Source organism: Diaporthe citri (genome assembly GCF_014595645.1).
Source record: "Diaporthe citri strain NFHF-8-4 chromosome Unknown scaffold_5, whole genome shotgun sequence".
Taxonomy (NCBI): Eukaryota; Fungi; Ascomycota; class Sordariomycetes; order Diaporthales; family Diaporthaceae; genus Diaporthe; species Diaporthe citri.
In genome coordinates, this window is record NW_025064850.1 from 4,674,354 (window position 1) to 4,696,512 (window position 22,159).

At 36.1% G+C, this 22,159-nt stretch overlaps 4 protein-coding genes across 4 annotated transcripts; 2 read left to right on the plus strand and 2 right to left on the minus strand.

The window, feature by feature from the left end:
* Positions 1 to 2,186: 2,186 nt before the first annotated feature.
* Positions 2,187 to 3,257, plus strand: INS49_011821 (uncharacterized protein; the record flags this gene model as incomplete). Its single annotated transcript, XM_043172530.1, has 1 exon — positions 2,187 to 3,257. One exon carries the CDS (start codon positions 2,187 to 2,189, stop codon positions 3,255 to 3,257), a length of 1,071 nt encoding a protein of 356 aa, XP_043024275.1.
* A 7,052-nt stretch (positions 3,258 to 10,309) lies between these two features.
* INS49_011822 (uncharacterized protein) lies at positions 10,310 to 11,615 on the minus strand (the record flags this gene model as incomplete). The annotated part of the gene is made up of 6 exons (XM_043172531.1): positions 10,310 to 10,590; positions 10,700 to 10,894; positions 10,950 to 11,063; positions 11,119 to 11,259; positions 11,321 to 11,399; positions 11,457 to 11,615. 6 exons carry the CDS (start codon positions 11,613 to 11,615, stop codon positions 10,310 to 10,312), a joined length of 969 nt encoding a protein of 322 aa, XP_043024276.1.
* Positions 11,616 to 18,135: 6,520 nt separating this feature from the next.
* Positions 18,136 to 18,608, minus strand: INS49_011823 (uncharacterized protein; the record flags this gene model as incomplete). The annotated part of the gene is made up of 2 exons (XM_043172532.1): positions 18,136 to 18,507; positions 18,573 to 18,608. 2 exons carry the CDS (start codon positions 18,606 to 18,608, stop codon positions 18,136 to 18,138), a joined length of 408 nt encoding a protein of 135 aa, XP_043024277.1.
* A 1,526-nt stretch (positions 18,609 to 20,134) lies between these two features.
* INS49_011824 (uncharacterized protein) lies at positions 20,135 to 21,727 on the plus strand (the record flags this gene model as incomplete). The annotated part of the gene is made up of 1 exon (XM_043172533.1): positions 20,135 to 21,727. The coding sequence occupies one exon, from the start codon at positions 20,135 to 20,137 to the stop codon at positions 21,725 to 21,727; it is 1,593 nt and encodes a 530-aa protein (XP_043024278.1).
* Between the last annotated feature and the right edge of the window lie 432 nt (positions 21,728 to 22,159).

Consider the following 22,159-nt stretch of genomic DNA (forward strand, 5'->3'; position numbering starts at 1 on the left):
TCAGTCCAACTCAAACTCATTATTGACTGTAGACCTTGAAGCCGAAGCCAACCTGAACCAGCCAATTTCATGCTTAGCTCTTAACAGTTTCCCTAATGCATTTCGAAACTGAAAACGGAGTGGAAATTATCGTCCTTTGTACTTGTAAGAGATCCTGGAATTTGGTCCAGACCTTGGCGGCGAGACTGAAGCAGAATACGAATGGCATTGCCATTTTATGGCGCACGTCGATTGACTTTTGCGGGCAGGCCTGTTGAAGTCAAAATAAGGCACATTGGACTTTTCCCATCCCTTAAAAGTTTTTCGAGGAAATCATATTCTGACGAACACATTCCATCCGAACTTGTGTTTACTTGAGCTTTGCAGTGAACTGCAGAAGGAGAAGCTTAAAAGCCATGTTACTGCTGGCATATAAACAAACTCAAATTCACCATTTCTCCACAACTCATCTTTATTTAAGGTGGTGTCGGGTCTATGCGCAAACATGGATGGAATTTTATACTGCTCCTTATACTCAAGGATGCCCGACTGCACTTGGCTGAGCCTCAAGGCGTGGCCGCGTATGTAATGCGTAGGCATTGTGCCGCTAAGCCCCCTTCAAGTTTTTCTCGCCCCGGCGGCTATGTGTGCTGTGGATCAACCAGCACCAGCCTCTTGATAATGCTACATGTGTACCTCTTGGCAATGCTTCTAGGGCGTGCACACTGTGTGTTACAGTACGCTATATAGGCGATAGCCACGGTAATGCTCTCGGCATTACAACGTCCCTCTTTTGGGTGTTTAGCGCAATAGGCTTTCTTGTGCCGTGACACTGTGACAGCTGCGTCAGGAATAGCCTATCTGAAGCAGCTCACATGAACAGACTCCCGCGACCCGCAGTATATTTGTTACTTTTATCCAGCTGGACCCAACACCCAGGCCCGCAGGGTCTGTGAACGTCACTCTTGAGATCATGTAAGATATTCCAGGGGCAATCCATGTGGCATTCCGTTGCGAGCTTGCGCCTAGCAGGCGTGGGCGACGCGCAACTAATGCAACGTTGGAATTAGAATCCCTCGTCAGTGCTGCGTGCTCGGCGTGGGTAGTTTACATGAGATCGCGGGCGTCTTGGGCCTTCGTCATGTTGAATCCTCGAAGGCACTATCACCGACTCCAGGAGTCTTCCCTCGCTGCAATGATTCGGTCTGGTCCGGCCAGGCTTGGCTTCCTACGAGCAGACTCCATGTAGCAGTACTGAGTGATTCTACCGTTCCTGAACCTGGACTCGAGGATGAGCAGTGGCCATCAGAGACAGCTGGATTGCAAGGTAAGGACCCAGTAGACTACCGCTACCCAATCTCTTAAGGGAATGGGGCCAATCTCCCAGCCGACAGTGCCACTGCAGGGAACACAAAGTTCCTGGGAAATGCGTGCTTAGTGATTGGCCATCCCCGGAAAAAAGAGGGCGTCTACATCCCACGTCCCGAGGCTGACGTGTGTTGACATCTAGTTATGGCCAATCCCCGACGAGATTTTTCAAATCGGGACCCAGCAGATCTAAATGCAGCAAGTCTCGGCGTTGGATTTGTGGCTGTCTTGTCCCGTGGGACCCGCCCGCTTCCCGTCCGCGTACGCAAGGCTTGGCGCTCGTGCTGCCCGAGGACGACTAGGCTGGACCCAGGAAGCATCTCAACCGAGGCTGGAGCTGACTTTTCGCCGCAGGTTCATTGGGCGAACATGTTTGCGTGTACCACCGGGTCGGAATTAAACATGTTTCCTCCCACAAGGCTGGTCTTTTCTTAGTAGGGACCCAGCACAGCCGCCCACGTTTCCCCTGAGTACGCATGTCTCCGTCCTTGAATGCCACACGGCCCCTGTATAGCGGTCCATCCAGTCCCACAATTCACACGACTGGCCCTCAACGCCGTCGACCTTCTCCAGGAACTGCGGAATCAGCCACGATCAAGTTGATATCATAGCCCACAGGACGCGTAACGGGGCGACGACGGGAGAAGACAATCATGGCTATAAGACATCGCGATGGCCTCAGCCCATCATCGGCCTGCAGTTACTCATCACCACACTCTCGCATCAGCCTCATCTAGCACAGCTTTCTCTTCAGCCATTCTCTTTCCTCACAGTCTTTCAGCCACACAAGCCACTCGCTCTCCATTCTTCAGCATCGAGCCTTTTCCTCGACCAGCAAGATGCGTTTCACCAGCACACTGATCCCAGCGCTTCTCGCCGGCTCGGCGGCTGCTCACCCCGGCCACTCGGTGCTCGAGGAGTTGCAAGAGCGCCGTGACTACATGTCCAACGCCCAGGCCCGTGATCTTAGCCACTGCTCGGCTAAGCTCAAGGCACGCGGCATCGAGGCGAGGAACGCCGCGCGCCGCGAGCGGACTGCTGAGGCTGCTCGCGCCAAGCGTGGTCTCAAGACGCAGCAGGACCTCGACACTGTCCTGGCCACCGACCACAACGCCACCGACCTTGGCTACACCGCCAACACTGACGCAGCAACCCTCTTCACCGGCAATGCGTCCTGCATCCTGACTCCCGACGTCACTCAGGGCCCCTACTACGTCGGCGGCGAGTACATCCGCCGGGACATCCGCGAGACTCAGGAGGGTATCGACACTGTCCTGGACTACCAGGTCATCGACGTCAACACTTGCGAGCCAGTGCCCAACGTTTACCTTGAGATGTGGCACTGCAACTCCACCGGAGTGTACTCCGGTGTGGTCGCCTCCGGAAACGGCGACAGCAGTGACGAGACCAACATCGACAAGACCTGGCTGCGTGGCATCCAGTCCACCGACGACGACGGTGTTGCACAGTTCGAGACCACCTTCCCCGGTCACTACACGAGCCGTGCCACCCACATTCACATTCTGATCCACACCAACGCCACCGTGTACCCCAACGGCACCCTCGGCAACGAGGTTACCTCCAGCCACGTCGGGCAGGCGTTCTTCGACCAGGACCTGATCTACGCTGCCGACGAGATCTCGCCCTACAGCGATAACACGCAGGTGATCACCACCAACGCCAACGACAGCATCTTGGCCGAGGAGGTTGCCACTGACGGTGTCGACCCCTTCTTTGAGTTCACCTACCTCGGCGACGAGCTGGCCGACGGCCTGTTTGCATGGATCGCTTTCGGCATCAACGCCACTGAGAGCAGCACTGTCACTCCCGCTGCGTTCCTCTACGAATCTGGTGGCGTGGCCAACGCTGCCTCTGGCGGTGGTGGCGGTGGTGCTCCCCCTTCCAAGTAAATGGGGATAGCTAGTCTTTTGGGAGTCGGGTGGCGGAAAAAGTGTGGGAAGGGAGGTCCTGGATAGATGCTATGCGCCTGTTTTTTTTTTATGTTTATAGGGATGGGCTTGTTTATAAGAATCAGCTAAGCATACATGTATACACTTGAAATGTATCATTTGACTCTGTCATATCATATAAAAACTGTGCTTCGCTGTGATTATCTCAAGCCATGGGAGGGCTGATTGAATCAGTCCTCATGAATACTCCAACCGTTGTGAGCTCATAGGTGACGTGAACATACGGCATGTCCTACTCTTCCAACCCCATCAGAGCCCATGCTCCACACAACAGCATCCCACGAGTCTCTTTGGTGAAATGACTAGAGGCAGGTGCACTCGAGGCCAAACTCTCTAACTGCAGTGCACACCTTCTCGTGCCATACTTGTTATAAGTGGTCTCGTTTTTAATCTGTACATATATGCTTCTTAAGCAATATGCACCCAGTCCCTTTATATAATAATAAACGCTTAAATATCTAATGTTAAAGAAAAGATAATATTAATAATAAAAGGTTTTAAATATAATTATTTATAGCTTATGGCTAAGAAAATAATAGTAACCTTATAATAATTATATAAATAAGGTTAGCAAGAACCGTTTTTAGCGGCGCTATAAACTATTAATATAAATATTTTAAAATTAATTCGCTATAACGCTTTAAAGTTAAAGTTAAGCAATTAATTATATAGCGAAAATTAAAATATTTTTTATAAAATGTAATAATTTTATAATTATAATTTTAATTAAAAACTTAATTTCTTTTTATTTATATTAATATATATTTTATATAACCTTTTAAGAAAACTTACATTAAGTAAGTTATTATTATAGCTAATATTTAACCTTATAAATATTAACTTTAATAAAAGTTAAAATAAAAAAATGCCTTTCTTTAAAATATTGCAAAACTTTTAAAGAAAAATAAAAATAATATTTATAATAAAATAAATAAAAATAAAGAATATAATAAAATTATACTTTATTAAATTTATTAATTTGTTATTAATAATGAAATTACCCTTAAAAGGATTAAAAAGAAATTAAAAAATAAGGGTAAAAAGAAGTATTATAATATTTCTTTAAAAAAAGGGAATAAAAATAAATATTAAGCTATATGTAACTTTATATATAAGCTTAAAAAGGGTTTATTAAAAAGATAAATAAATAATAAATAAATTAATAAATAAGTAATTAAAAAAACATAGCGTGGTTAAAGCTATATTTAAGACGGTCCTTACGTTGAAATGATAATAAAGGCATAATATAATAGTGAAGAATAGTTAATTTATAACTAAGCTTGCGTAAGAAAAAGAAAAGAAAAGGAAGAATTACCAAAAGGGCAAATTAAAGTGGTTTTAAAGGCCAGTTGGGTTAATAAGATAAGCCATTGTGCGTGGAAAGCGAAACTATCCCCCGCCCTGTCTTTTTAACTCGCGCTCCCCCCTCCGCCCTTAAAATCCCAATTTTAAAATCTAATTAAAATTCATTATAACTTTATAATAAAATATTAATAATATAATACTTATAATCATGTTAATATTATTTATATTAAATATTTAAATATTAAAATAAGAATATATAAAAATTATATATTAGGATTAATTATATAAATAAATATTTAAAATATTAAATTTTAATGTTTTTAATTTTTATTTTTCATTTTTTATTTTTTATTTTTTATTTTTTATTTTTTATTTTTTATTTTTTATTTTTTATTTTTTATTTTTTATTTTTTATTTTTTATTTTTTATTTTTTATTTTTTGTTTTTTGTTTTTTGTTTTTTATTTTTTGTTTTTAGTTTTTTATATTACATTATATTATATTTTAAGTATATATTAATAATATTTTATTATATTTATTAATTATAAGAAAATATAAAGAAAAAAGATAATAACTTAATATATAACGTAGTTTACCACTAAGTGGTTCATATCAGCAAGTAGTTTAATTTTATAATATTTATTAACTTATATTAACCCCAGCACTCACTTAATGCAAAATATTTAATAAAATTTAGCTTTAATTAATGCTAACTGCTTTTAATTGCTTATTTTTAATTAATTTTATTAATTTAAAGGGATTGGCATGGTTATAATATTAATTTAAATAAATTAACTTTTGGTGGGAAATATGCATTTTGCATTAACTAATGCTAACTTTACTATTAAAAACGCGGTTTGCTATAAACCATTAATATATATATATTTATATTAATTAATGTTAATTATATTAAATTTGCTATAATATAATTAAAATTTAATTTAATAAACCCTTCTTCCTCTTTCTTATATATTTTTACATTATGCTTAGTCTTGCCGCAAGTCTTATAGCATTGTTTGCTTAATCTGCTGCGAATCGCCTCCTTTATCCTATCACTTATTTTATTAGCTAATTGCTTCCCCTTTTATTTTTTTTAAATAAAAGCTTAAGATTCCTTAATTATAAATGCTTCTTTAAGCTATACTTAGGTTTTTTTAGCTTATTAATATTTATCAAGTATTATATTAGCTTCTTAAAGTATATAAATTTGCTTGCTTATAAAAGTAATTAAATACGCTATAGCTTATGCTTTCTTTATTATTTAATTAATAGCCTTTATAATTAATAAAAAGAAGCTTTCTTAATAAATAAAGATTTTACTTTTAATAAAACTTAATTACTAAATAATTTATTAAGCATTTAATAATATTTAAGACTTTTATTTTTAAGGAGAAATAGGAAAAGATTATATTAAAGTTTATAAGTAAATATTAAGCTTAGAAATTATAAAATTAAGGTTTTAAAAAAAATTCCGGCTTTTTTAAATATAAATTTAATATTTTTTATTATAAAAGTCTTATTATAAGCTTCCTTAAATATAAGAAAAAACTTAAATTTAGTAATATAATTAATAAAAGCTTAAATAAAGAAATTAATTTTATTATTATATATATGCTTTAATAATAAATATAATATAATATTTAATAATTAAAGTAAATAAAATAAATATAATAGTATATTAATAATAATAATCTTATTATTCTTATAATATTAATTAAACTTAGTTAATATATAACTTTTATAATTATTTATAATTAATATTTAATAATTAATATCTTTCTTTAATTTAATATATTTATTAAAATATTAAATTTATTTTAAATTAATTTAATTATTTATTTATTTATTAAAAATAAGCTTAATAACTTAATTATTTAAAAAACTTAACTTTATTATTTAATTAATAAAGTAATAAGCGCCTTAAATAATTATAAATAATAAAATTTATAACTTATTTATATTAATGCATTTAATAATAATTACTTATTTTTAATTATTAAGTTAAATTAATTTAGCCTTTTTATGCTTATTAATATATATAATAATTATTAATAAAATAATTATATTTATTATAAAGTTAATTTTATTAAAATTATAAAAATTATTATTAATAATTTAATACTTAATTATTATATTATAAAAAAGCTTAAATTAATTTTTAATAATCTTTAAATTTTTATAAAGAGCTTTTTAATAATTATAAAAATAATTAAACTTAATCTTAAGGCTTAATTATATATTTATAAAGCATTAAGCTTAATGCTTATTAATAAATTTAATATTATATAATATTAATAAGAGGTTAATTATATTTTTTATATTAAAAAATTATAAAGAAAATCCTTAGGTATCTTAATTAATAATATTTTAAATAAGCATTTATTTTTTAATTTAATTAAGTTTATATTAATTAATATATACATCTTTATAAGATTATTATTAATTTATTTTATAAAGTAAAATAGTTTTAAGAATATTAAAGATTTATATAACTTAAGCTGCATTAAGGGGTTTTATATAATTCTTTTTAAATTTCTTAATAGCTTAAATAATTAAAAGAATTTTATTATCTTTTAATAAAGAATATATATTATATTTATTAGTTTTTAATGCATTAAATATTTAAGTAAATAAATTAAAGCAAGATTAATATAAAAAACTAAGGTGCGATTAATATTAAAAAAAGCCTTTATATTAAAACCTTAATAATTCCTAATTATATTGCAATTATACCAACCCCTTTAAATTAATAAAATTAATTAAAAATAAGCAATTAAAAGCAGTTAATACTAATTAATATTAAATTTTATTAAATATTTTGCATTAAATAGGTGCTAAGGTTAATACAAGTTAGCAGATATTACAAAATTAGATTACTCGTTAATACGGACCACTTAGTGGTAAACCACGTTATATTATTTAAAAAGTTATTTTAATATTAATATTTTATTATATATAATATTTTAGTAAAATTCCTTAAACTTTAAGGTTTATAAATATATATTATATATGTTATATATTCTTATTTAATTAAATTAAGGTATTAAAGAAATTGCGAATTTTTTAAGTTTTTGTTGTTCTGCAGCGAAGGGGGAGCGCGAGTCAAAAAGACAGGGGGGGGTAGTTTCGTTTTCCACACACAGCAACCAGATGGGCCCAGAGGGCCCCTGCGCACGCTCAACCCCACGGCCCTGACAATACTTGGTATAAACACACCTTTCATCCATTTTGTTTGCTGTACTTGGTGTGACGAAGGTGCAGTAGGTATCATTCTCTGTCATATTCCGCCCTGGAAGGACTTGAATGTTCTCAATCGGCATCAACGTTCGAATAACCCATGTATTGGGTGAAGCAATCGCCGCTCAAACGCCCTTCTATCTGCCTTACAAAAGCGTGATTATGTAGAAATTCAGATCCCCATAGATGTCGTACTGCTACGCGCAATGGATTAGAGTATTTCAAAGGCCTGTAAAGACATCATTGGCAAAGAGCGAGGTAGAATGGTACGCCCTGTCGGCACTGGTTCTGTGTGTCTTTTGTGCAGAAGGGGGCCAGGCGGGGTGTTGGGGGGGGGGCGGTGCTGTGAAGCACTCACAAAATTGGACATTTCTCACATGACACTTAAATTATAGCATTTGACCGTGCTTCATGTATGTTTGTTTCTTACTCGCGTAATCTTCTAACTTGAAGATGTCGCGGTCTGAGCTTGATTTCACCTGGAAGATGCCAGGGCATGGAGGTGGACGAGTTCATCCGCTGTTGAGCGTCACCTGCATCAGTTACCACCGATTTTAGGCTCCCTCAGAACTCGGTACGCCAGAAATTGCATTAGATTAGAGTGGTGAACAAAAGTAGAATGCAGTCACATGTGCAAACGTATCTGGGAGGCAGTAAACCAAAGTTGGTCGATACGTGAGTTCTTCCATTCCGTAGTACCTGTCACCCATTCCTGCGCTCCAGTGGTGAACAAATATTTGACCAAACTCGAAGAAGGCGATATCATGGAAACTTAGGGCCCGATCGTGACTGTTGAATTGACTGAAACATTTGCTAGCGGTTGACCTAAACGCCCTCTTTCCCTGATGATGCACTCTATGGTTACAATAACCCGCTCGCTGGCTAAAACCCGTCGGTATCAGATGCGCTTTCCCAAAATCACAATCCTCGCTTCCCTGTTCCGCTCAAAGCTCCGGCCAGGTACATGTGGTTGACTGAAAGTGCCTGTGTGGTCATAACAATATGCGTTGCCTAGCCATTCTGCCCTGCTTTTGCTCTCCGAGTTTCCGTGTATAGTTAAACAAACAACGCTGAACGTAAGGTGCCGAGTTTTGAAACACGATTTCAAGTCGATGGCATTCGGGGGTTCGAAGTCATCATTTCGCCTCAGATCTCTGTTTGCAGGCTCGGATCAGCATTGAACGTTAAGCCCTGCTGTGCGCAGTCGACACTTACCACTGCATGTGCAGTCCTGGCGTGTAGCTGCGTCTAATGTGGGAAAGCCAACACAAACGAGGCCTCGACCGCAGACCTGCCGCGATGTACCACATTCGGCGTTAGTGCAAGGGCCGGCGAATTGCGCGGTGGCTGCAACAGCCAGGGTGAAGAGAGTCGCGATGATTGAGGTGTGCATTTTGGAGGTTTTGGGGTTGACACGGCTGGTAGTATGTTGAAGGTGGTTTTGGAGTGTGATTGTGTAGAGAGTTGGTTAATTGGAAGATGTACCAATGAGGCCAAGCCCTGCGTTCCTTTTGGGACGTTGATACTTTATATCAAATGTTCATACAATGTTTTGGCTAATGTTAGACATCAAGTCATGGTGTGGATCAGATAGCGCGCACTGGAGTCTGGACTACAATGTCTATTCCTGGCGTTTCATACGGGCTGCGGCAACTTGCAAGTGAGGCTTGGCCTTGCACAAAGTGGCATTGATCGTCAAGGTCGACCGATTTAATCAAAGCCTTGGCCGTCTTGACGTGACTCGAGAGCCGCCCAGGGCAAGTCTTTTCCACTTTAATAGGTTCCGGGTAGTGCCGGCTTCTCCAGCAGACAAGCCTGGCAGCCTGTTAGAGCCAAAGTGCCCAAGACATTCGAGTGCAGCCAAGATGCTTAGCCACTGGGCTTCAGCTGCTTGTATAAATCCCGCAGAGCTTGACTGACGAAGCATGCGGCTGTTTCAAACCGCGTAGCACGTTTCTTGTGCCTATACCAAGTCACCTCTGACGGCAGTTGTCTCCGTCCACACACGAAAAGGGGGGACGTGTTGGGATATGAGGCAGCTTGTTCACCCTGATGGAAACAAACGACCACGTAGGCGATCAAGATTAGAAGCCGTTTCAATTACCGACAGTAAACAACCACTACCACATTATGGTAACCAACCGGAAGGGCCGATTAGCCCCCTCTGGAAGTCACTTCGGTGGCACCACACTCCTGCGTCGTCACGGCTTGTGTGCAGCTGTTTTAGGGAAAGGTGCCCAGATGCCACCTAGGGGCGGTCTAGGGCGGTGAGCATCCATCCTCCTTTTGCTTCTCGTAGTCAGTAAATGGCTGTAAACTCATGGTTGTCTTCGTGGAAATTTTGCCCATGTAAGGTGATAGGTCTGCAAATACCGTATAGACAGAGAGGTACATATAAGCTTCGGTGCCTGTCCAGATACATAATTCGAACATTCAAGTACACGTGGTACTCTAATGTCCAACAAACGTCTGCATCGTCTCGTTGTACCTGTTGCCAACAGGCTTGGCATTGTCGACAATCCTTCGAAGCTCCTGCTTCTCCTCCATCGTCAGGTCCATATCCCGGGAAGCCCAATTTTCCTCGAGGCGGCTGGCCTTCGTCGTGCCCGGAATAGCAATCATCCCCTGGGCTGCAACCCACGCTAGTGCAATCTGGGGCAAAGTGCACCCCTTGCGAGCAGCGAGCTTCTTAATTTCCTCTACAATCGCCTTATTCTTATAAAAGTTCTCTCCTTGAAATTTTGGAACAGTGTTTGTTTCAGATGATATTAGCATCAGGGGAGCCCATCCCACCAGGGACAATACGCATAAGTCTATCTTATACGCGTATCAGCAACTTACCTGTGCGGCGGAAGTCATCGGGAGCAAAGTCGTCGGGTGATTTGTGTGGGAAATTGTCCACAAGCCAGCCATGCCCAAGGGGGCTGTACGCAACGTAGGCCACTCCAAGTCCCTTGGCAGCATCGATCAAGCCATCTGTCTCGTGCAGTGTCTCAAACGCCGAGTACTCTGCTTGAAGGGCATCGATTTTGGCAACTGTTTTTTGAGTGTCAATACAAGTTCGTGGTCATGAAAAGTTGATTATGCTCACTCGAATTGGCCTTGCGCAAAGTTTTCGCGGAGCATTCCGAGAGGCCAATAAACTTGGTCTTACCTGCCTTTCGGATCTCATCGAGAGCCGAGATGGACTCTTCGAGAGGCGTGTCTGGAACAATTTCGTTAGCAAAAAGATATGAAAGTAACGGAGCGAGGAAACGTACTAGGTTCAATGCGGTGGAGGCAGTAGAGGTCTGGGGTGAAGCCGAGTCGCTCGATCGTTCCCTCGATGTAAGTCTTGATATGAGACGCCGAGTTGGTGACGCTTCCGTCGCCAAAAACGTCAAATCCGCACTTGGAGGCGACTGCAGATGGTATGTTTTAGCGAGATTATTTATGATAGTGGTGAACTAATCATTGACGTACGGAAGACCTTGTCCCTCACATTGTGCTTCCTAATAAAGTCACCCAATAGCTTTTCGTTGACCCCGTGTTGATACACGACCTAGGTACAGTGACTTTAGCTACAACCACGAGCTGATCATTATGAGGGTCAACTTACGGCAGTATCCCAAAACGTGCATCCCAGCTCTATTGCTTTGAGCAGTACAGGCTCAGCTTGCTCGAGAGTTAGGTTACTGCCCAAGCCAAAGCTGATGCCCATGGCACCGAACCCAGGAGTTGGGACCTCAATGTCCGCAAATTGCAGCGTCTTGACCATGGTAGCTTGAATTCCGATGAGCTCAAGCAGGAGAGGAATAAGGAAGGAGCTGTTGGGTGAGATTGTAGAAATCCTCAGACTCTGGCATGATGGCCCCTTTAAATATGTCTGGAGCTATTTAATTCTTGTCGATGAGGTGGACTCATCTATCACGAAGCCAGGCGTCTTTCTTCAATCGCATGAATTTTCCGAGGCAGTCCCGATGCAATGAAGTCACCAAGTGGAGTCCTGATAGTGCAATCGAGTTTTGGTGAACCCGTATGATTTCTTAATTCCGCGTCGGTGGACCGTTCGTAGACGGACATAGAGCGCTAACACCGAGGAATTATATTCACCCGGAAAAGACACTCTCTGCCTCCGCAAAAATCATCAGCGATAGCCATGAAATATTTCCAGTCTTCGTATTCCAGTCTCAACATTGTCGTACCGTGAATCTGCCGAATTCTGTGCACATGAGCAGGCTGTCTAGACACTTTGCAGCAGGGATCCTATTTCTAGAGATTCTGCTATTGCGTGGCGAAGAGGACTAGGTCTAGATTTTTGAGATTATAAGCATATAATATCAATTTTGCTACTTGAACTATCCCCTGAAAGCTGCTATTGAATCTCTTATTAAATCTACTGGAAGTGTATATCATTTCAACCAAGTGTGCACCAGTCGAGATCCAACAAATGCACCCCACTGATACCTGCCTCCATCAATACACTCGGTACACATATTATCAGATCCAGGCTTTATCTTGACAGCTGTCAAGGACGTAAATAAAATTTTGCAATCAGAAATTGGCATTTCGGAATCCTCATTCGACTGACCACCTAACGTCCCCGGCCCAGATTCCGACACCCCCCTGATTCCGGCCGCCTTTTCCAGACAATCACCCACCTTTCAAACCCCCATTATTAAATCTACACAAAATCTTGAAAAGAAAACCCAACCCTAACCCTAATTCATTATATATTTTTTAATTATATAATTTAGTAATAATATTAAAAAGTTTATTATAAATATAATATTTTTTAAAAGATTTTTAATAAATATTATAAATTATAAAACAATATTAACATTTTAAATAATAATATTAATAATGCTTTCTTTTTATACTTTATAATATATTTTATTAAGTAAATTAAATGAAACTTTTCGTTTTTTTAAAAAGTATTAATTATATTTATTATAAATTATTTTAACTTATATTTATTAAATATATCTTTTTTTATTAATAAATTTAAACTTATAAGATTTCTTTATATAAGTTTTATATAATAAAACTATAAATTTATTATTCTTTATTTAAAAAAAATAATATTAATAAATATAAAACTTAAATTTAATTATTTTATATTTATTATATATAAAAATATTTTATTTAAGATTTTACTTATTTTAATTAATTAATAAAAAGTAATATAAATATTATTATTAAATCTTAATAATTTTATACTTTTAACTTTTAAAATATATTTAAAATATTATATATAAAATAAGATTTTAAAAGTGTTTTTATTATATAATATATATAAATCTATATATAACTTATTAAGGTTAGGGGTTATAAATCTTATTTAGATTTGATAATATGGGGTTTAAAAGTAGGTGTCTTGTAATGCAACTGCACCAGAAACGGCTGGCCGGAACCAGGGGGGTGTCGGAATCTGGGCTGGGAACGTTACGTGCAATTTTGACAGCGTCTTGAGTAATTGCCTTTATGTGGGAAGCGCTGATGCCATCAGAGGGGCCGTCATTCCTATTCACAATCAAATACAGCTTACAGGAGATTTCGTATTTGTGTATGGATTGACAAGAATAGGCTATATCTTGCGGGGTTAAGCCTGTACATCACATTTGGGGGAATAAGTCAAATGGCCCACATTCAGCCCAGCCGGGGATTCGGTCCACTTCACACCCGCGTACGCATTAGGTCCACCCCACTATATATCTTGCGTTTTCTTTATAATGGATTTTTTTTCTTCTTTTAAACTTATAATATATTATTATTTATTTATTATAAAGTTATAAATAAAGAAGATATAAGTTTAAGATTTAAAATAATTTAAGTTAATATTAATATTAAAAAAGCTATATTATTTTAAAATATTTTAAAAATTATATTTTATAATTATTATTAAGGCGCTTAAAGTTATTTAAATGCCTTAAAATTATAAATAAAGTTATTTAAAACTTAAAAATTATATTTATTTAAATAAATAATTAATTAAATAATATTAAGGTTATTAATAATTTATTTTAAAATAAGGTTTTTATAACTTAAATAATTACTTTTTAATAATATTAACTTTTTTTTAATTATTATTAATTAAGATAATTTCTTAAGAAAAATTTAAAAATTTAAAATATATAAAGTAATTAAATAACTTTAAATTAAATATATAAAGTAATTAAATAACTTTAAATTAAATAAATAAAGTAAAAATAAATATAATTAAAAATAATTTAATTTCTTTTAATTATTAATAATTATAAATTTAAAATTAAATAATTATTATAATATTAATAAAAAGGATATAATTATAAAAAAGAAAAAATATTATTATTTTAAAATTTAAAGAAAAGAAAGTTATTACTTAAAAAAGTTATAAATTATATATATAAACTTTTTTTAAATATATATTTATTATAAATAAATTATACTTTTTAATTATCTTAAAAAGAAAATTAATTTAATAATAATAATTTAAAATTTTTAAAGATTATAAAAATTAAAACTTTATAATAATATTAAATAATTAAATAAATAATAATTAAATATTTAAGTAATTATAAAATATAATATTTATTAATAAAAAATAAATATAAAAGTTAATATTTATTTAATTTTATATAAAAATACTTTTTATATAAAATATATTAGTTTTATTTATTATTATATAATTTATAAATATTATAATTTTTTAATTTAAAAATATATTTTAAACTTAAAGTAATATATAAAAAAAAATTTTTAAACTTTTATATTAAAAAGTAATTTTTTTTTATTATTATTAAAAGATTAAAATTTATAATATTTAAGAAAAAATATATAAAATTTAAATTATAAGAAATTAATTTATAATTAATTAATAAATATAATTATATTTAAAAACTTTAATAAGGTAATATTTATACTTATTTTAAATAATTTTATAAATATTAAAAGATTTAAATTAATATTTTTAATATTTTTAAGTTATAAAAAAGAAGTTTTTAACTTTTAAAGTATTTTAAGAAATATAAGTTGCTTTTATTAATTATAATTTATAAAAAAAATTAATTATAACTTAATAATTATTTTTTTAAAAAATATAAAAAATATATAATAAAAAGGATTAATAATTAATAATGCTTTTTTAAAAGAATTAAGTTTTTAAAAATAAATTAATAATTATAATATTTTAAAAAGATTAAAATAAACTTAAACTTTATATTTATTAAAATAATATATATATAATATGGTTTATTAGTAAGTAGCGCATATTAGTAAGTAGCGCACTTTTGCAACTTTTGCTAACTTTAATTAACCTTAGCACTTACTTAATGTAAATAATTTAATTAAATTTAGCATTAATTAATATTAATTATAATTAAATCTTTATTTTTAATTACTTTTATTAATTTAAAAGCATTAATATAATTATAATATTAATTTAAATTAATTAACTTTTAATATAAAAACTATATTTAGCATTAATTAAGCTAGATTTATTATAATATAATTAAAATTTAATTAATTAAACCCTTTTTTATCTTTTTTATAAGTTTTTACATTATGCTTAATTTTATTATAATTATTATAATATCTTTTAATTACTTTATTATTAATTAACTTTTTTATCTTATTATTTATTTCATTAGCTAGCTGCTTTACCTTTTATTTCTTTTAAATAAAAGCTTAAGATTCCTTAATTATAAGTGCTCTTTTAAGCTATATTTAAGTTTTTTTAGCCCTTTAATATTTAATAAATATTATATTAATATTTTAAAGTATATAAATTTACTTATTTATTATAATAAGTAAATATATTATTATTTATATATTCTTTATTAATTAATTAATAGCCTTTATAATTAATATAAGAAAGCTTTCTTAATAAATAAAAATCTTACTTTTAATAAAATTTAATTATTAAATAATTTATTAAGTATTTAATAATATTTAAAACTTTTATTTTTAAAGAAAAATAAAAAGGGATTATATTAAAGTTTATAAATAAATATTAAGCTTAAAAATTATAAAATTAAGGTTTTAAGAAAAATTTTTAACTTTTTTAAATATAAATTTAATATTTTTTATTATAAAAGTTTTATTATAAGCTGCCTTAAATATAAAAAAAAACTTAAATTTAATAATATAATTAATTAAAGCTTAAATAAAAAGGTTAATTTTATTACTATATATATGCTTTAAAGATAAATATAATATAATATTTAATAATTAAAGTAAATAAAATAAATATAGTAATATATTAATAATAATAATTTTATTATTTTTATAATATTAATTAAACTTAATTAATATATAGCTTTTATAATTATTTATAATTAATATTTAATAATTAACATTTTTTTTAGCTTAATATATTTATTAAAATATTAAATTTATTTTAAATTAATTTTATTATTTATTTATTTATTAAAAATAATTTTAATAATTTAATTATTTAAAAAATTTAACTTTATTACTTAATTAATAAGGTAATAAGTACTTTAAATAATTATAAATAATAAAATTTATAACTTATTTATATTAATATATTTAATAATAATTATTAATTTTTAATTATTAAATTAAATTAATTTAATTTCTTTATGCTTATTAATATATATAATAATTATTAATAAGGTAATTATATTTATTATAAAGTTAATTTTATTAAAGTTATAAAAAGTATTATTAATAATTTAATACTTAATTATTATATTATAAAGTAATTTAAATTAATTTTTAATAATCTTTAAATCTTTATAAAGGGCCCTTTAATAATAATAAGGATAATTAAACTTAATTTTAAGGCTAAGTTATTAATTTATAAAGCATTAAGCTTAATACTTATTAATAAGTTTAGTATTTTATAATATTAATAAAAAGTTAACTATATTTTTTATATTAAAAAGTTATAAAAGAAATTCTTAAATATCTTAATTAATAATATATTAAATAAGCATTTACTTTTTAATTTAATTAAGTTTATATATATTAATGCATAATTCTTTATAAAAGTATTATTAATTTATTTTATAATAAAATATAGTTTTAAGGATATTAAAGATTTATATAGCTTTATATAACTTAAAAGGTTTAATGCATTTTTTTTTAAAAGTTTTTAATTGCTTAAATAGCTAAAAGTATTTTATTTTTTTTAAAAGGTTTTGGCATTATACTTATTAATTTTTAATATATTAAATATTTAAATAAATAAATAAATAGGAAATTAATGCAAAAAGTATTAACGCAATTCTTATTAAAAAATAATCCCCTTATTAAAACTTAATTACTTTTATTTAAGTTATAATTACTTATATTACTTTAAATTAAGCAAATTAATTAAAAATAAGGATTTAATTATAGTTAATATTAATTAATGCTAAATTTAATTAAATTGTTTATATTAGGTAGGTGCTGAAGTTAATTAAAGTTGGCGAAAGTTGCAAAAGTACGCTACTTATTAATATGCGCTACTTACTAGTAAACCACGTTATATATAAGGTGTAAATTAATGCTAGCGTAATTAAGGATAACTTAATAAAAATAAATGCTTTTAAAGATATTATAAATATAAAGCAATGCATTATTATGGGTGGCAATAAGGATTTAAAGTAACTTTAATTAAAGGGGTGGTATGGTAAGGAGGACTGTTTAAGTGGGCTGAATTAGGGGGTGGGCTAAATGTGGGCCACTTGACTTATGTCCTGTGTCTGTAATATTCTTTGGGTACCATGTTACTATGGCCGTGCTGATGATTCACCTTCCACACACTTTCCGGTAATCAGCATACTTTTGAGGTCCTTGCAAGCTGTAGAAGGATTGGTATGGCGATAGCAACCAGTATAGGCTGGGCATCTAAGACAGCCTTGAAGACCATAGCAAGTATGTGCCTGGGCCTATGAGGATGGTCTATTAACACAATGACTGCTACTAGTTTCGCTCTGAGCCCACGGCTGATCACAAAAATAACGATGTCCATCCTACAGACATTTATTTATGGATCCTTCTATCTTCATCCATAGTTAGGATGAAAAGGCAGTTTACCGGCCTCTTATCCAGGTTGCAAGAGAACAATGTGTGTTTTGAGCGAAGCGCAGCGAGTGATTGCTCACTCCACGTGGTTTAAGATGGCCAGCAGCTCTCAGTCACCATCCTCCTGTGATCACTCGCTCAGAGCATGGTAGGTGTAGGCAGGTGCAACTATGACCATGTGCTTGACGCAATGGTAGGTGTAGCTACAGTAGGCAGGTGCAACTATGATCATGTGCTTGACGCTAAGATACTATCTGTTCCTAGTTGACGTGGTATATCCTTTCTGTCTATGCACGGACGACATACTTCGCAGCACCTTCAACGCCGACCTCAACTGCCGCCTCAACTGCCGTCAAGAGCTCATCTTGGTGGCTAATGAATGGGACATGACTGGAATTGATAGAATATACGGCAGAACCCTCGGGTAGAAGTGCCTCCATGCCCAATTGGATAGGATACGGAAGCGCATTGTCGAGGAGTGTGTGGATGTACGCCTCGGTAACGTTGCCGCTGGTCCAAGGCGAGTATTTTGCGGAATCAGTGAAGGCTTTCTCCGATGTCCAGGTCATGTATGAGGCGTATTCGCTTGCCGTGGCCTCGTCCAGGTTGTTAAAACCGACCTCGATAATCTCAGAGGCGATCCCGCTCACCTTACCATCCTTTCGTACCAGGAGTCGGCTTCGATCGAATTATCGCGTGACGCATGCGATTGAATGGTTCATACCTCAAAAAGCATCCAGTCGAAGTATCCGTTGCCCATCAGGTTATATAGCGAACATCCCGCGGGCGTTATGAATGCGGCAAGATGAATGAGCTGAACAATCGGACACTACAGAGCAGTGTGGCTGCTACCGAGCAGTTTGGTAAAGGTAATTGACTTGGATGAGGGATACACAGGTGGCCGGATCTGTAAACCCATTGGTAGAAGCCCACGGGTTCGTGTCTTTATAACCTGCAATAAGACCCCATCGTGAGCGGTCGTATCGTGAGCCGCATCGCGAAGACCCATTCCACCATATACGTTCATGCGTCCGTAGACTAGAGACTTGACTATCGATTCCACGCCATGATGCTTAGTTACCGAGATGAGAGGACCCGCAGCACATGCGCACGGCTTGAGCCACCTGCGGGCTGATTGACGGGCCAGTGGCCCCGTTCATTCACACTCACTTCAACTTGGTCCAAAATACTCTTCATTGGGGTGTAATGTCTGACTACAAGTATCATGTGACGCAGACATCCCGTTGGCCGCAAACCTTACGATGCCGATTTGGCAGGCTTACCTGGCGGAATATCTTGACTGAAATGCCCCTTTCTTGAAAGAATATTCGGCAACCGGCGATATCCCCACCCGTTTACACTCGCTTCCACAGTTCGTCCGAAAACATTCTCCCGTCCCTGTCGTGATTGAGTCAAGACCCCTGAAGAAGCTTTTGATACCTCTGCTGGTGCATACATCACGACCATGCCACTTCTTTTTCAAGACTTGTTCTTGCCCACACTCTAATAAGATACATATTCACGGGCTCATGTATTCTTATGGAAGGCACTACTTCAGCTTAAACCTCAAGAAAAGTGACCGGAAGTCGATCTTGGATAATACTCGAGTTCTTGGTCACTTCCACCTTCCGTATCAGATCACTATGATACAGAAGCTGTGAGGTCGACTCTTCTCCCAACCAGAAGCCAAAATGAATACAATCGCCACTAAGAGCGAATATAGAGACAAAAGGCTTCCAAATCAACGTCAAGACTTAGCTCTGGTTGTAGCATTAATAAGTTGCGGTCTTCGGGGCAGCACTCTACATGCCTTGATCCAGACGTTGCTAATTCAAAAGACATCAAACCTTCTTATTCATACGAGAAAACCAGGCCTGAAGCCTGAGGGTTTGCATGGCGTTGAAGTTGTTACGAATGCTCATCTAGCAAGCCATGTCTGTTATTTAGTATCTACGAAGGAACTCGGACTTTTTCTCCACCTTAAGTGCTAATCGGTTGCCTGCATGTGCAAGTCCCCTATGCTTGTTCAAAACTTGCACACCGGGGTAATTATCGTTCTCTTAACGGCTACAAAGACGTGACTTTCTTAATAATGCAACCTCTATATCTTGTGGGGGCTTTTGCGGTTGTACTAATGCTCTTCTTATTTGCCGAATGCTACGGTATCGCTGCCCTATCTCAATCTTTCTTATCGGTGGGGGAGTAATTTCGCGAGATGTAAAAATCGCAAACGTGGAAAGCAAGCCTTGCGCTGTTTGATACTGGTCTTCCTTGGGCCAGTTCGCCATGCATTTCTCAATTGTTGTCTTGGAGGTTTTGGTATGGGCGGCATTGTCCGGCCCTGCAAGTGCTGCGCCGTCTAACTCGCGACGCAACGACAACCAGACAACACCCACTTGTCAAAAGACAAAGGTAGCCATCCTAGGCGCCGGTGTCGCCGGCATAAGTGCAGCTCAAGCCCTTTCCAATGCCTCCATCACAGACTTCCTTATGATTGACCGCAATGACTACATTGGCGGGAGGCTAGCCCACACGACCTTTGGCTCTAAGCCGGACGGAACGCCATATACAGTCGAGCTTGGAGCGAATTGGGTCCAAGGACTAGGAGCAGCGGATGCCGCCGCACCAGAGAACCCAATCTGGACATTCTCAAAGAAGTGGAACATCTCGAACACTTACTCGAATTATGATTCCATCATAACATGTGACGAAACGGGGGCAAGCGACTTTTCAAATCTCCTGGCAGAATTTGACAACGCCTGGGACGTCGCTGCAGTAGATGCGGGATCAATTCTCACGGAGAACCTACAAGATACCTCGGCACGTGCTGGGCTCAGCCTCGCAGGGTGGAAGCCTAAGCAGGACATGAAGAAGGCGGCAGCAGAGTGGTGGCAATGGGACTGGGATGCTTCGTACTCTCCGGAGCAGAGCAGTCTCGTGTTTGGCATCACGGGGGACAACCTTACCTTCAACCAGTTTGGCGAAGACAACAACTTCGTGGTGGAGCCTCGGGGCTTCAACGCGTGGCTCGTTGGAGAAGCATCAACATTCCTGGACCCGTCAGGCAACGACCCGCGCTTGCTCCTGAACACGACCGTCTCTGCCATCGAGTACTCGGATTCGGAGGTTACGGTCCAGCTCTCCGACAGTGAGTGCATCTCGGCCGAGCACGCGGTCTGCACCTTCTCCCTTGGCGTCTTGCAGAACGATGTCGTCGACTTTAAGCCCCAGCTACCGCGGTGGAAGCGCGAGTCGATCGAGCAATTCCAGATGGGCACGTACACCAAGATCTTCTACCAGTTCAACACGACCTTCTGGCCCGAGGACGTGCAGTTCTTCTTGTACGCAGATCCGGACAAGAGGGGCTATTACCCGGTGTGGCAGTCCCTGTCGACGGAAGGCTTCTTGCCCGGAAGCAACATCATCTTTGCGACGGTGGTAGAGGACGAGTCCTATCGGATCGAGAAGCAGAGCGATGAACAGACCAAGGCGGAAGGCCTCGAGGTCCTGCGAAGGATGTTTCCGGATGCACGAGTTCCTGAGCCCACCGACTTCATGTACCCGCGGTGGACGACGGAGCCATGGACGCATGGGAGTTACAGCAACTGGCCAGTGGGCTTGACACTGGAGAAGCATCAGAACCTGCGGGCCAATGTCGGAGCTCTCTGGTTTGCTGGCGAGCACACCTCGGCACAATATTATGGGTTCCTGCAGGGGTCATGGTTCGAGGGACAGGAGCGTGGCGTGCGTATTGCTGCGTTATTGAAAGGCAATGGCACCGCCATGGAAGCTTACGGGGAGCTGCAGGGCACGACTGAGCTTTCTGAGTATGATGCTACAAACGGGTGGCCGGTGAGCAGCTTTCTGAACTATAATTGACAAATGGGAGTCGCACAGGAAGTCGGGGAGAAGATCTAGCCGGATTTCAAGTGAACAATCCGCTTGCAGCGACACTGTTGCACCTGCCTTCCCTCAATTATTGTTTAAGTCACCTCCTCCTTGCTCCAACTCTGCTCCTTTCTTTGATGCCGAAGATGCCCGAGATCCTTGATGCATCCTCAAATACGTACTTGCAATAGCTAGCCCGACCAAATCGAGCAGATTAGGAGCCCACGATCCCGGTTCCGGTTGTGTTGGAGGTGCCTTTGCTTCTGATAAATACCTAGGTAGCTTGCACGGGATCCAGAAAGGTTGGCAGGTACTTGAGTATTTTGCAAAAAGAGGCAATCAAAACCTGACTGAATACGGCTGGTATCAAGCGTCATCCTACGGAACAGTGTCCCCGGGGTAGGCAAACCCATTAAGGGTTGT